The 14,823-nt window shown below is 46.8% G+C and overlaps 1 protein-coding gene across 2 annotated transcripts in view; it reads left to right on the top strand.

Moving 5' to 3' along the window:
- Positions 1–14,074, top strand: part of PKDCC (protein kinase domain containing, cytoplasmic) — a 115,006-nt gene extending 100,932 nt beyond the window's left edge. For both annotated transcript variants that reach the window (XM_033935658.1, XM_033935657.1), the window contains 2 exons: positions 4,771–4,944; positions 12,754–14,074. In XM_033935658.1, the coding sequence (XP_033791549.1) occupies positions 4,771–4,944; positions 12,754–12,839 (260 nt within the window). In that variant the 3' untranslated portion in view covers positions 12,840–14,074. The remainder of the gene's footprint in view (positions 1–4,770; positions 4,945–12,753) is intronic.
- The last annotated feature ends 749 nt before the right edge of the window (positions 14,075–14,823 follow it).

Raw genomic sequence — 14,823 nt, 5'->3', positions numbered from 1 at the left:
GTGATCATAAATTTTGACCGTTTTGTGATATGATTTATTGTTTTAGACCTTCAAATTTGATTGGTTTACATAAATTCCAGCTTTTTACAAGACTAAAGGTGGTATTCCATCTTTCTTTAAGTCAGTAGAGGGTTGTAACATTATGTCAGTCAGTGTCTGTAAAAGAAAAGGTAAAGAGTGAAAGTGATTCTATGCACAAAGCTTACTTGGAATATAAAGTACTAGTATTTTAGCCCGTTACATTAACGGGTGCTAGAATATATGTCTGTCTTTATTTCTGTCTCTCTCTTTCCCTCCCACTGTCTTTCTTTCTGTCTGTCTCTCTCCCTGGCCCCCTTTGTCTGTCTTTCTGTGTCTCTCCCTGCCCCTGTGTCTTTCTTCTTTTCTTTCTGTCTCCCTTCCTCCCACTGTCTGTCTTTCTTTCTATCTATCTGTCTCTTTCCTTGCCTCCTATGCAGCAGCATTTCTCTTCCCCCACTTCCCTATGCAGCAGCCACAGCAGTATTCCCTCCCCCTCCATTTCCCTGTGCAGCAGCCACAGCAGCAGCATTCACTACCCCTCCATTTCCCTCTCCCCACACCACTTTACTGTGCAGCAGCAGCGTTTCCCCTACCTCCCCTTTCTCTTCCCGCGGTCTGGCCGGCTCCCTTACTGCTCCCCCCCCCCTTCCCTTCCTGCGGTCCCGACAAACCTGTCGATTCTAGCAGTGTGTGCATCACTCTACACACGCTGCTTCGGAGCCTTCTACTGCCTGATTTACTCTGGCACGTCCCTGATGACATCATCAGAGACACGGCAGAGCAAATCAGGGCAGTAGAAGGCCCCAAAGCAGCGTGTGTAGAGTGCTGCACACGCTGCTGGAATCGGCAGGTTTGTAGTGGGGACCGCGGGAAGGGAAGGGGGGAGCAGTAAGGGAGCCATGTCTCTGTCTCGCAGCAGGCTTGCCGGCTCCGGCCAGCCAAAGTTCATTTTTTAGTTCAAAGTCTTCTCCGACTCTGGTGAGGTTTGATAGAGGAGCCGCGGCGGGGGCTTTGAACAAAAAAATGAACTTTGTCTTGCCGGAGCCGGCAAGCCCGCTGCGAGACAGAGAGATGCGTGGTAAGCGCGCATGCGCACTCTGCCGGCCACGGAACTACAGATCAGGCAACACGGCGTTAAGAATGCGCATGCGCGCTTAGCGTTTTATTATTATAGATTAACGAAATAAGATAACACTCTTTGCAGCTGCAGTGGCAAAATAACGCTCAGAATTGAGGAAGTTGGTTGGTTGGGCTGAGAACTTTCCAGCACCACAATCAAGCCATTGTGACATCACTGATGAAGTTGGCTCTTAGGCACTGGTGGAATGAGGCGTTATGACATCACAATCTCAGCTCTGGAATGTCGCAATGAGGGAGCGCTGAAAAGTTCTCCACCCAACCAGGAAGAGAATGACATGGATATGGTTCAGTCAGGGAGTGTGTGGTGCAGTGGTTAGAGCTACAGCCTTGGCACCCTTAGGTTGTGGGTTCAAATTCCACACTGCTCCTTGTGACCTTGAGCATGTCACTTAATCCCCATTGCCCCAGGTACATTAGATAAGAGTGGGAGCCCGCCGGGACAGTTAAGGAAAAATGCTCGAGTACCTGAATAATTTGTGATCCGCATAGAATTGTAGGCTATGTGGAATATAAATTAAGAAAACAAAAAAAATTAACGATCTGAAACGATGTCAAAACAGAGAATTTTGTTTCTGCAAATTGACAAAATAACGCTCAGAATTTAGGACGTTGGTTGGTTGGGCTGAGAACTTTTCAGCACCCCCCTCGTATTTTCTAATTAGTTAATCTTGCTCTAACTGATTAGCTCAGATTTAATACGTGAGGCATGCCTCTCCTCCTCCCGCACCCCTCCCCCCACTGGCGTAGTAATAGCAAGCTCAAGGCCCCATCTGGAGGGCCTCCACACATGCTCAGATGTCGGCGTGACGATGTCCCCACTTGCTTGTGACATCATCGCGTCAACATCTGCGCCCTCCAGATGCGGCCCCGAGGTTTGGGTGCTGCAGCTTCGAAAGGTTTGCGAGACACTGCTCTAAGGCTGCTTTTTATCAGTATTCGGTAAAAGGCGCGCTAAGCATTTTAGTGCGGATTTAATGTGCACTAAATCAACACGTGCGCTAACCGCTAACGCATCTATTGGATAACATGCACGTGTTAGCGTTTAGCGCGTGATTAGCCCAAGCTAATATTTACCGCACACTAAAAAGCATAGCGCACCTTTGTAAAAGAAGGGTTTAGAAACTAGCGAATGAAATAATAAATTTTCAAAATTTTCTTCACGTTCTTTCCCATTAACCCCCTCCTTTTACAACCTGCCCAACCGCAAAAGCGGTTTTTAGCACCGGCTAGCACGCTTAAATGCTCTGCTTCCGACACTCATAGAGTTCCTAGGAGCATCGGGAGCAGCGCAGAGCATCCAGTGCTCTGGCCTGCGCTAAAAATCCGCTTTTGCGGTTTTGTAAAAAGGGGGTATAAATTTGACTCGATATACAATAAATTGGGTAAAATTCTTAAATGAATTGCTCTTTTAGTTCCACATCGTAAATAGATGCCCTGCGGTGGTCTGTGAATATTTGAAAAAGCTGCCATTATATTCTTTGTCAGCTCTAGGCCAAATCTTCAGTCAGAACTGCTAGAAAAGTATGACTGTTATTAATATTTCTTTATTTAGTCACTTAGACTAGCTGCAGGACTTTCTACTATAAGGGAGCTAATTAGTTTACTTTGATTTGCTTCATTCGTTCATTTGTGGGGTTGGGATGGGGGGAGAAGAAGCTCGGGGGCAGTTTGAGTAGCTGGTGAACAGAGAACAAGAGAGAATGCATAAAAGCAAACGAGCTTGAATGTCCGCCAAAGGAGCCCGGTAATCCACAGGACATGATGGAGGAACAGGGCAGGAACTAAAGACTCATGCTTCGTGTACTCTTTTCTGAGAGGGCCACTTAGCAAATCCCTCTTTGTGCTAAGTTGAGCAAAGAAATTTTTTTTTAAAAAAAAGCCTGCTTAATTAGAGGGTTGTTTTCTGTTCGGGCCTCGAAGAGACAATAGTGAAGAAGCAGGCTCTTCTGATGGCAAGGGAGGGGAGAGGAACACCTCATGAAAAGTTGCAAAGGCAGTCAGTTTCGGCGCTAAGGAATACGTCCATTAGTTCGTCTTCAGGAAACACATTTCTTTATCTTATGGAAAAAAAAAAGCCTGGGAAGCGCAAACGATTCCTTCAAAATTACAGTGGCAGAAACATTGTACAAGGTTAAGCATGATTCACGGAAATTTATTTCTCTGCAAACGATTCTCGAATTACCCTCTGGGAGAAAAAAAATTGTGGCTAAGGATCAGGAAAGCTCTGAACAGGAGTTGGATCCTCTTAATGGACTCTCCTCCTTTATGAAGCCACGGGAGAGATTTCTGCCGCAGGCCAGAGCGCTAAGGAAAAATTCTATAAGAAGCGCCAAAAGTTAGGCACCGATAAAGGCACCGTTCAGCGCGATTCAAGCACAATTGGGCGCTGTTTAGTGAATCGCGCTGAGTGGCACCTATTTTGGAGGCGCCCAGTAAATAGGCCAGCTCTAGGCACAACTAAAAGTTAGGCGCCCATGCGAGCGCTTAAGCACGCTTAAGAGCAGTGATTCTGTAAGAAGGCGCCTAACACGTGGCCACGTCCACGCCTAACACGCATAGCGCCTATTTTTTGAAGGCCGCCAAAATTTTTAGAGGCGCCTTGTTACAGAATCGCGCTTTTCTTGATAGGCGACTAGGTTTCAATTAGCGCTGATTTTAAAAGCTTAATTGAGCTTGTCGTTCAATTTAGATAGGCGCCTCTCTAGTTGGACACTGCCAAAATAGGTCTGGCCATGCCCTATTCTGCCTGAGTCACGCCCTGTCCCGCACCCAGCCCCCACCCTGAGCCCCGCCCCCCTCGACCTGTGTGCTGATTGGGACGGCATCTGCCCATGCGCTGGTGTTCCCTGATGACGTCGCCGCGTTGCATCCCTGCAGGCGCAGATGCTGTCGGACGTCGCTCGTTGCTGGAAGCTTTTCAAAATCCAGACAAAGTGCCGGGTTTTGAAAAGCCGGCCGGATGCCCGGGCATGTCCTTGAAAAGGAAGACGTGTCCGGGGAATTCCAGGCATCTGGTAACCCTAACTATGATTAAAATGTCAATACATTAAAAAATATATATATGATTCTCAAATTACAGAAGCAATCGGTGTAAGAGTGGCTGCAATATTAGCATGACAGCTTTTTCGTACCTCTCAAACCATCCTCTTTCCTGCTTCCAAGTAGAGGTCTGCACAGGAACGGGGATCGCGGGAATCCCGCGGGTCCCGCGGGAATCCCCCCTAACCCACGGGACTCCCACGGGGATGGAAGGCTTTGGAAGCAGGGTTCGTCCATATAATATAATGGACACATCAGCCTTAGTAAAAAAAGGGGGTTTATAAGTTAATTACCTGAACAGAAAACAAAAAAGGGTTCCACCAAAGAGATTCCACAAGGAAAACAGCAAAATAAACTGGAATTGATGATCCTGTCAGAAGTAATTGCTGCTTTTTATAGGGACGGACGGGGATGGAGGTAATTCCTTGTGGGGACGGAGAGGATCCCGGCGGGGATGGGTGGGATTTCTGTCCCCGTGCAACTCTCTACTTTCAAGTCGTTGTTTGTAAAATGGAAAAATTATTACCCAAGTGGAGCTTTTAAAGTGTGCATTTCTTATTCTCATTTTAGAATACAGAAGAGTTCCCGACACGTCTATTGTAGAGGAGAATTATAGGTGCTGGCCATCTTATCATCACCAAGGTTGTCTCCTCTCCGTATTTGATCTCAGGGAAGCCATAGAAGTCTGCGAGAGCCACTCCCAGTGCAAGGCTTTCGTCTGGACCAACCAGACAACTTGGACAGGTAAACCATGCTTTAGGTCAGATGCAGTAAAGCTTCAATTTTTTTCCCCTTATAGGCCGCAAAGCAAAATGTTAGCGGTCGACATAAATAGTCAACAAAGATGTTCAGAATCAAATGAATTGTAAGCAATGGGAAGGAAAGGCAGTGAAAATGATGGGCTTGTTGAATGATAATAGATGAAAAACACCGCAGTTTGCACTCAGTGCCAAGGATAGAACCACGGGAGTTTCCAAAGAACTGAATTTTGTTTAGGGGAGAAAGAAGAGACAGAATAATGTTAAAATACTTGTCAATAATTTAACATTGCAGGAACGAGTTAGCTATCGTCTTAACTGGCAAATTCTATATAGTTCACCTAAAGTCAGACGCCTACATCAGCACGCCTAGCCGATATAGGTATCTAACTTGAAAAACATGATTCTATAAAAAAGCAGGGCCTGGATTCTCTATTTGGCGCTGATTTTTTTTTTTAAGCGTCAGTAGGCACCCCAGCTTAGTTAAAAAAACGCCATTTAAACAATGTTTTGTAACTGAGTTTCAAGGCGCCTAGAAAATGAGTGCCAGAATCATACCTCCATAGGCCCGTTAGACCGCCTAATGCCACTGTGGGCGTGGCTACTGCCGGATGGGGCGTTAGGCGGCCTAAAGCACCTATGTAGGCCCGATTCGCGACAAAGATAGGTCATGGAAAACCTTGGCCTACCATTTCCGGCGCCTATCTTTCCCCGGAGGCGCAACTCTCTATACGGCACCGACGCGTGATGGATGCACGATTGGCGGCCACCGATGTTGACGCCAAGCAGAGAATCCGGGCCTAGGTGCCTAGTCCAAGTTTCCAAGTTTATTTATAATTTGATAAACCGGCCATCGACAAGCAGCTGGTCAGTTTACAGAGCTAAAATTAACACTTTAAAATCATTTTTAAAAAAGTGCCTATCTACAAGTGGGCGTGGATCATGGGTGGATCATTGGTTAGAGGCGGCCCAGGGGTAGATCATGGGTGTGTTTTTGAGTTAGAACCTCTTTGTGAATTAGGTATTTAGGTGAAGAAAGCCCTGTCACAAATAGGGTGCGGCTAAGGTTAGGTCCCTCGTTACTTTTCTAGAACACTAAGATCTAATACTCGGAATTTTTTACATATTCCTTTCTCTTAGACATATTTTTTACGATACTACCCGCAAACGCATTTTTTCCTATTAGCGCCCCCGAACATTGGAACTCATTACCGGCTCATTTAAGAGAAGAGGAAAATATCGATAAATTTTAAACAAACTTAAAAACCTTCATGTTTAGGGACGCTTATAATTTATGCCCTTTCGTTCGAGCAAAAAAGGAAAAATCACAGACTTCTCCCAATTAAACATTAGCTAAGGAAGAGCTTAGTTTCCCTTTCCCATCGTGCTACCCTTTCTCCTTCTTTCCTATAAATCAGGGGTGTCCAACCTGTGGCCCCGTGAAGTATTTTGTGCGGCCCTGGTCGAGGGCGATGCAGTGTTTTCCTCTGCTGCCCCCTAGTGTTTACCGTCTTGCCGGCTCCCTCCTCTGTCTTGCTGCAGCATTTGCGCGTTTGTGCGGCCCCCAATAAATATTTTTAGGCCAATGCGGCCCAGGGAAGCCAAAAGGTTGGACACCCCTGCTATAAATGATTGTCGTTCCAAACCTATTCCCTTGTCTCAATTTGTCATGTATCTACCTTGAGTACCAATGGTATGTCACAAAATTTTATAATTTTTAATGTAATGTACACCGCTTTGACAATTTGAAGGCAGTATATCAAATTTTAACGAACTTGGAGGACGCCTAAGCAAGCTTGCCCCCTCTTTTACTAAAGTGCGCTAATCGATTTAGCGCACGCTAGACGCTAACGTGCCCATAGACTAACATGCACGCGTTAGCGTTTAGCGCACGCTAAATCGATTAGCGCGCGTTAATCGGTTCGCGCACCTTCGTAAAAGAGGGCCTTAGTGTTATTAGGCGTCAAGAATCTAACACGGTGTGTCTCAAACTTTCTCGAGCCGGGGCACACTAAAGGTAGTGGCACCCAGAAGCGCACGGGCGTCACCGTGATGACATCACGCATATGCTTGACATCATCATGGCGACATCCCCGTATGTGCAGAGGCCCTCCCGATGGGCCCTGAGACGCTAGTAAGGGGTGCCGGCGGGGAAGAAGGCCGAAGAGAAGGAGAGGCCCTGGCGCCAGCTGATTGCCTACTGCAGTGTTTCTCAACTACTTTAAGCTAAGTCCCCCCTAAATCTAACAAATATCAACTGAGTACCCCAACCACAGATCTCTATAGGCCAGGGATCTGAAAGTCCCTCCTTGAGGGCCGCAATCCAGTCGGGTTTTCAGAATTTTCCCAATGAATATGCATGAGATCTATTTGCATGCACTGCTTTCATTATATGCTAATTCATTGGGGAAATCCTGAAAACCCGACTGGTTTGCGGCCCTCCAGGAGGGACTTTGAGACCCCTGCTCTAGGCCATCCAAACTCTGCCCCAGATCCCATCCCCTTTACTAATTGTAAGGCCATTTTTTCCATTCATTTTTCATATACACATATATACAGCAGATTTAAATTCTCAAAACTGACACATTTCAATCACTATATTGAAAATAAAATCATTTTGCCTACCGGTGATCCTCTGCAGGCTGCTGTAATTAGCCTTAAAGGTGAGACCGAGAGGCCAGGCCAGGGAGGAAGCTGGAGGACGCTAGAGAGAAGAGGCCTTTGGTGAATCGGGCAGCGCCGGCACTGTACCGCGTAGGGAAGTCAGCTGGCAGGCGCCTCGGGACACAGTTTGAGATGCACTGATCTACCTCAATAAAGCCCTCTGCAACAGTGAGCAAGAGACTTTCAATGCACTGTTTTATTGAGAGCCAGTCGAAATCTTCTTTATAAGAGAGGTAACGTTCTTAAACCACAAAGTTCAAGACTCCTGAGGAAGGTGCCGTGTTTTTATGCTACCGACAATAAAGACCCCCCGACTGGAACATCTCGACCTTCCCACTTGGTTTGGTTTATTCGATTGCTTCCGTGGGGATTTGCTGCCGCTTCCAGGCTTCTCTGCATGGACGAGTGTGCAGGCAATAATGTAGCTGCTTCTAACGTGGAACCCGCTGTTGTCCCCGGAATGATCTGTCGGGACTTTTCAACTGTGGTCACAGCCCTTTCACGTACTTCTCCCATCATTCTTTCAGCAGCTATTCTGGCATTGTCGGATAGAAACATAGAAACATAGAAATAGACGGCAGATAAGGGCCCACGGCCCATCTAGTCTGCCCACCTTAATGTCCCTCCCCTACCTTTGCCCTGTGAATAGATCCCATGTGCCGATCCCATTTGGCCTTAAAATCAGGCACGCTGCTGGCCTCAATCACCTGTAGTGGAAGACTATTCCAGCGATCAACCACTCTTTCAGTGAAAAAGAATTTCCTGGTGTCACCTCGTAGTTTCCCGCACATGCACATGCGCCGTTATCTCGACTGAAGATCCATCTATGTGCCTTTTTCTTCTGCCTACACAGTCACGACGCACACACCTCCAGGACATGGAACCGTCTGCCATCACTCGGTCACGACGATAACAGTGTCTTTCATGAACCCAGTGCTCTTTCCCACGCTGTGAAGTTATTACTTCCATCTCGATGGCAGTTCACTCCTGAAACCATACAATTTATTATTATTATATATTGCAATTCCTTCCCTCCCTTTTCTTCCCCCTCCTAGAAAAAAAGAAAAAAAACCAACTCCCACCCTTCCTTCCTTCCCTCCCCTTCCACACTCCCTCCCCTCTTTCCCTTTACCCCTCCTAGATCTGTACTTTTCTACAGCGCCCTATTACTTGCTACACTCGTTTATCTTGCAATTCAGTAGCGCACATCTTACAAGCACGCCAAGGGAGTCGAAATTATGCGGTTGCACTAACATCAAAACTTTGATCTGTGACCTATTGTTGCTACACATCTTATATAACTTAAACCGTTAGCGTGGAAGCCACAAGGGAACTTTGAGCGAAACTTGAGCTACAAAGCGTTTTCTTATGCCCTCATTTATCTAGCGATTCTGTTGCGCGCATCTTATATAGTTTTCAGCGCGCCTCCTTCCCTTTCCCCCATAGCTTTTTAACTTTTCTGGCGTGAACAGCGTGCCCAGGTCAGTGAGCCCTTTGACGTCACTTCCTAGGCGAGGGTCAGAGAGCGCACCGATGCCGACGCGGGCAGCAACCTCGCACTGAGAAAGTAAAAAAGGCACAGGCAGAGGCAAGGGACCTACGGCAAGGAGAGGAACGGGCAAGGCGGACGACTGAGTAAGACAGCCCGGGGCGGACCGCCCCCCCCCCTCACACCGCCACCACACGTGTTCCCCATTGTAAAAAGGGAATAGAATACATGTGTATGGGGAAGAATTTCCATGCTGAGTTTTGCACCAGCTGAAAGGCCTGCATAGGTTTAAAAAAGTGCTCATCTTGGCCAAGCTTTATACCAGGGATTAAGGGACTCATTTTCCTTAATCCCCTGTAGTTTATGTCTTCCAAAATGAAATCAAGTTAAAATGATGGTTTGTAAAATGAGGCAGCCACATATGAAAGTTGAGAAATTGTCACTTCCATTTGGCTGCACTAGGACGGAAGTTGGGTTATTTTAACCACGTTTATATTTATAAATTGGCTGCCTGGCATTTTAAGTGCTGGCAAATACTTGTGCCCTCCTGTTGGTATTTTAGAAGAGGTTCTGCGCTGCCAGAACATTTTCTAAATTGCCACTGGAATTGAAGATGTCCCAACCAGGACGTCTCAGTTTTGAACTCTTATGTCCTTTGTAAAAATTGGACTCTGGGTGAGCTTAATGTTCAGTCCCTCCCAGGGCTGCTCGCTAAGGGTGTCGAGGACATTCTGAAAAGCAGCTTGCTTCTCACTAGGCAGCCGACTATTCTTCTCACCTCACCCAAAATGCGAGGGTTCTTCAGAAGGTTTCCGCCCTCTCATATTCTGGCGGGAAATGGGGGTGGGAGAAGTGGTGAGAGGGCTTGTCGTGGAATGTCATGTGACTAGTCGGTCAGTCAAAACAGGATGATTATGTGGAAACGGGACGTCATTTACTTGTGAGATATTTCATAAGTAGTGTTTAGAAAAATAAAAGTGCGGAAACGTTTTGACGATCCCTTGCTTTATAGCAACATTCTCATATTTGAAAAAGAGACTGGGGGCTCCTTATAGACTAATCAAGACATGAATTTTCAAGAACAAGAGTCCTTTCCTGTCAAATACAGTTCTACCAGCCTCTGTCATGTGAACTATCATGGTTACCCTTCTGATATTTGCATTTGAACCCCTTTTGTATGGTAGTTTGATGTTAGTGAAAAGAGATGTGCGTTCACTAGCATGCACTCACTTCAACATTTTTCTGCACTCAGAATTAGTTGTGCATACAATAACATGCAGAGTAGAGAATGACACGGGGAAAAATTCTGTCCCCGTTCCTGGACCACCGTCCTCTTCACCGCCCGTCCCCGTCTCCGCCCGTCCCCGTCCCTGCCCCTGCTGTCCCCTTCACTGCCCCGTCCCCTTCACCGCCATCCCCTTCATCTCCCATTCTCCACCGTCCCTTTCACCGCCCCATCCCCATCCCCGCAGCATCCATATAAGCCTCAGTACTGCCAAAAACAAACAAAATTCTCAGCTGTGTGTGTCTAAAAAATGGATGTAATCAGTTTTTCCAAAATTATTTTATCAATTAAAATTAACAAGTCTCTCAGTTGTATAGCTTTTCTCTAAAAGACACAAGGGTGTCAGAGGGTGGAGGTGCAGCTAGATGTGAAGGACAGAGCATGGGAAATGTAGATCAAGCTGAGAAAAATCCTGCTAGAGAAATTTTGCTCCCTGTCACGCCTTTCATTCTATAGTGCATCGGTAGGGGTACTGAAAGCGACAGGCTGCAGTGTAATGTGACTAGCACAGGCTTCTCAGGCCCTGGGTCTCCGTACCTACAGATTGACTTCCCCATGGTTGCTGCTGCTGCTTCTCTGCCCTGGCCGTCGACCATTGTTCGTGTCCCTTCTTCAGTCGCGTGTGGCTGCCGAAACTTCTCTGATGCAACTTCCTGTTTCCAGTTGCATCAGAGGAGAAGTTTCAACTTTCAAGCAGCAGCACGCAACTTGTTGAAATGCTCGTGCGCAAAAATGAAAATCGCCATGAAGGTAAGGTGAGAGGAAGAGAGGGAGCGAGATGCCTGCACGCGGCGATGGGGAGATGCCTGCAAGCGGCGATCGGGAGGGAGGGGGGTGTTGGACCGTGCGATCAGTGACTGCACGCATTCCCTCACTTCACTGCGGAGACAAGGCTAGTGAATGGCCTTGTCCCTACACTTGCGGTGACCACTTTTTTTCTGTTCCCGTTTTGGTGGGTTACCTGCGGCTAGCCGCGGGTAACAGCCACCGTGTCATTCTCTAATGCAGAGTTGCCTGTCCATTATCGACTTGCATATATTTTAAAAGTTTTTAACGTGTCAAGAAGCTCTTTTACTAAGCTGCATTAAGCAAATAACATGGGATGTACCACGCAGTAGATATTAGCTCAGATGTGTGCTAATGTCTTCTGTGATTAAGGAAAAAGCAGCCAGTGCATTAAAAAGCCCACCCATGTTAAGTGATTGATGCTGAGATGGGCAGGAGCTAGGCATGACAAGTGTGGGTGGAGGAGTGGCCAGCTGTGTCAGCCAGCGCACAGGTCAAGAGCAACTGCGCTACTGGCAGTGCAGTAGTTCAGACATAGCTGAACGCCCCCCCTTCTCTCCAATTCACCAAGCAGTTTCATAGTCTGCACTGTCCTTGTAGCAGGATCCCCAGCACCCTGCCCAAGGGCTTCTGCCTCCAACTCCTGTACCTCCACCACATCCTCAAACAAATCATCGTCAGACCACATCTCATCTTCCGACTCTCCAGAGCTGCTACTCTCAGACGAGGCCTCCAACACAGGCCTGCCCTTGACCTTTTCCTCTTCCACTTCCATGGACACAGGGTTTTCTGGCCTACCTCCGCTCCTTCCAGGGCCTGCTGAACTGCTACCAGGCTGGGGTTCCTCCACCTGCCCCCTTTGCGCCTTCAGGGAACCTTCCTCCAGGAAGAACCCCACTAAAGTCACCCCAAACTTCCGCCTTCCATCCTTTCTAGGCATTGCAGCCTGGGCCTTTCCTAGGGAAGGGACCCCAGGGATCCATGGACAACCCTGGGGCACAGAGCTAGGCCCAGCTCCCTCCTTCCCTGACCGACAACCCTGGGGCACAGAGCTAGGCCCAGCTCCCTCCTTCCCTGACCTCTGGTTCTCTCCAGCAGACTGGACGGACCGTTCACATCTTTATCTGTCTTAATTTACTAAGTTACTATGTAATTGCTTTTTTAGATGATAGAATAATTAAAATGATATGGACACAATCAGATCAATTTCCTTCAGTACAGATTTTTAAAAAGTATGAATCAATTGAACAATTCTTTTAGTTCATCGACTGCACATCATACTTTTACGAGCAACGAGTTCTGAACTCTCTGAATCAGTTACTTGAATTGTACATGGCTCCTTAAGTTGAATAAGGCAAGTATTTGTTTTATCTCGAAAATAAATTAGAAACGAATGACTTGATTAAATATAGATCAGTATCATCATCGTCATTCTTAGCTAACCCCCTGTTTTACTAAGGTGCGCTAACCGATTAGCACGTGTTAATCAGTTAGCGCACCTTAGTAAAACAGGGCTTAAGTTACTAGAAAGAGATTTTGGTTACTGACATTGGCTTTGGTATATTCCCTAGGTCGACAGCTTGTCTTCTTCAAGATGGATTCAAGTCATGTCGTGTCTGATCCTGACAAAATAACATATGTGAAGATGGCAGGATGATTGATACCGAGGATTTTCGAACGAACAAGCCAAAGGCTGGCTGTGTATAAACTCTACACAGCTCTTCAAATGCTTCCTTTGCAAACCGAAAGAATTGCACTATTAATAATATTAATCTCTGAAGTGCTAAAGAAAAGAAAGCAATTGCCTGGTTTTACCAGGACGAATGTGCAATAGAACATTAAAATGTGATTTAAAAAAAAAAAACAAATGTAATGTGACACACTGTTCAGATGTAACACTGGCTACGAAGCTGTTGCCAGATTTAGCTTTAGCACATTTGCAAAAAAAAAAAAAAGTATTTTGTTCTATAAGAACCTACCTATTGATGCTTTTGGCCCAGCAGTTTCTTCTCGCTCTTTTGGGCTTCCAGCTCAGTCAGGAGCAGCCTGTACTGGGGGACATAGGGTCACGAGCCTTCATTTGCAAATATTAGGGCATTAGCCCTGGTTTTCCCCTCCTGACTATGACTCCCTCTGAAACCTAGGGCTCCTTTTCCAAAGGTACGTTAGGCATTAACGCGCGGAATGGCGCGCGCCAGCCGCTACCGCCTCCTCTTGAGCAGGCGGTAGTTTTTCGGGTAGTGCGAGCTATAGCATGTGCTAAAAAAGCTAGCGCTCCTTTGTAAAAGGAGACCCTGGTGTCTCTGCATTCTAAGCCTAGCCCCTAGGGGTTGATGTTGCACAGTGATCGAGACTCCTTCTGCCCCACTTAAGGATGTGAAATATTTGGTTTTGACATCAAAGTTCTAATTATTGCCCTGCAAACCTTAAAGAATAGATACTAAGGACCAGACTCGGTAAATTGTGCCCAAATTTGTAAGCAAACCAAAACAAGGAAAACTGCAGACTGGCGTACAATGATGCGGGCAAAGCTTATTGGCATACGTATACTCTCTCCCGGAGTTTCGCGTATACAGGTAAAAGCTTTTTTTTTGCGGCTTTACCTGATTCTTTCTTCATTTGGGACCCCTGATGAAGGTGTGTTTTCCGAAACACGGACCGTGTCGGGTCCATTGGCTTGTTTGCCCTAAGGTGATGTTTTTAACTGCATTTTATCCAATAAACTTTGCCTGCATCATTGTACGCCAGTCTGCAGTTTTCCTTGTTTTGGTTTGCCTTCGTATTCCTGACTGCAGACTTTGTTGGTTCCCCCCTTCGTTGTTTGCCCAAATTTGTAAGCCATAAAAATCAGCATCCAGCACTGTTCTATAAAGGACACTCTGGGCTTCTGGTAGGGGGTTATGGTGGGGGGGGGTAGACTAGACATAAGGGTACCCTTCAGGCGGGGGACTTTGAGGTGGGGTGGATTTTTATTAAAGGGCCTTAAATTGGAAGGGGGGGTCTCTGAAGGGGGTTTGTGCTTGGGGGACTTCTAAAAATAAATGGGTTAACCCCTTTAAGGCTCCGATGCCCCTGGGATAGTAAAATAACCCCAACTTTTTGGATCAGCATGTGTTTTTCATACGGGAGGGGGGGGTCATTTTTGGGGGGCGGCAATTAGGAATACCCGGCACTAATTAGCTAATGCAGCTATGTTGGCATGCAACCAACAATTAGCACAGGGGTACTTCAGGAGCCCTTAGGGCTGGATTCTGCAACCGGCGCCAAAATCGGCTGGCGCCTCCAAAACTGGAGCCGGTCGTGTCAGTCGTGTACCGGCGCCGGTTGCAGAATCACGGCCACATGCAAATTAGACACTGGATATGTAGGCCAGGGTTTTACTGGTCTACATTTCCAGTGCCTCCTTTACACGAGAATCACGTCCTCCTACTGGCGTCTACGGTCACTTGTGGTGCATGCCACGCCCGATTTGACCATAGGTGCTGGCAGGTGCCTTGTGGATGGGATCTCGGTGGCCTATCCTGTAGGCCCCTACATTTTTTAAATTAGTTTTAAATGGTCTGGTCAATTACTGCATCGTTTATTGCCAATTAAACCAATTAAGTTAGGGGGCAGTAGGATGCCTACCACCGTCTAACTTT

The sequence above is a fragment of the Geotrypetes seraphini genome, chromosome 3, assembly GCF_902459505.1.
Source record: "Geotrypetes seraphini chromosome 3, aGeoSer1.1, whole genome shotgun sequence".
In the NCBI taxonomy this organism is placed as follows: Eukaryota; Metazoa; Chordata; class Amphibia; order Gymnophiona; family Dermophiidae; genus Geotrypetes; species Geotrypetes seraphini.
Note: the sequence above shows the minus strand (reverse complement) of the source record. Positions and strands in the feature narration are given on the sequence as shown.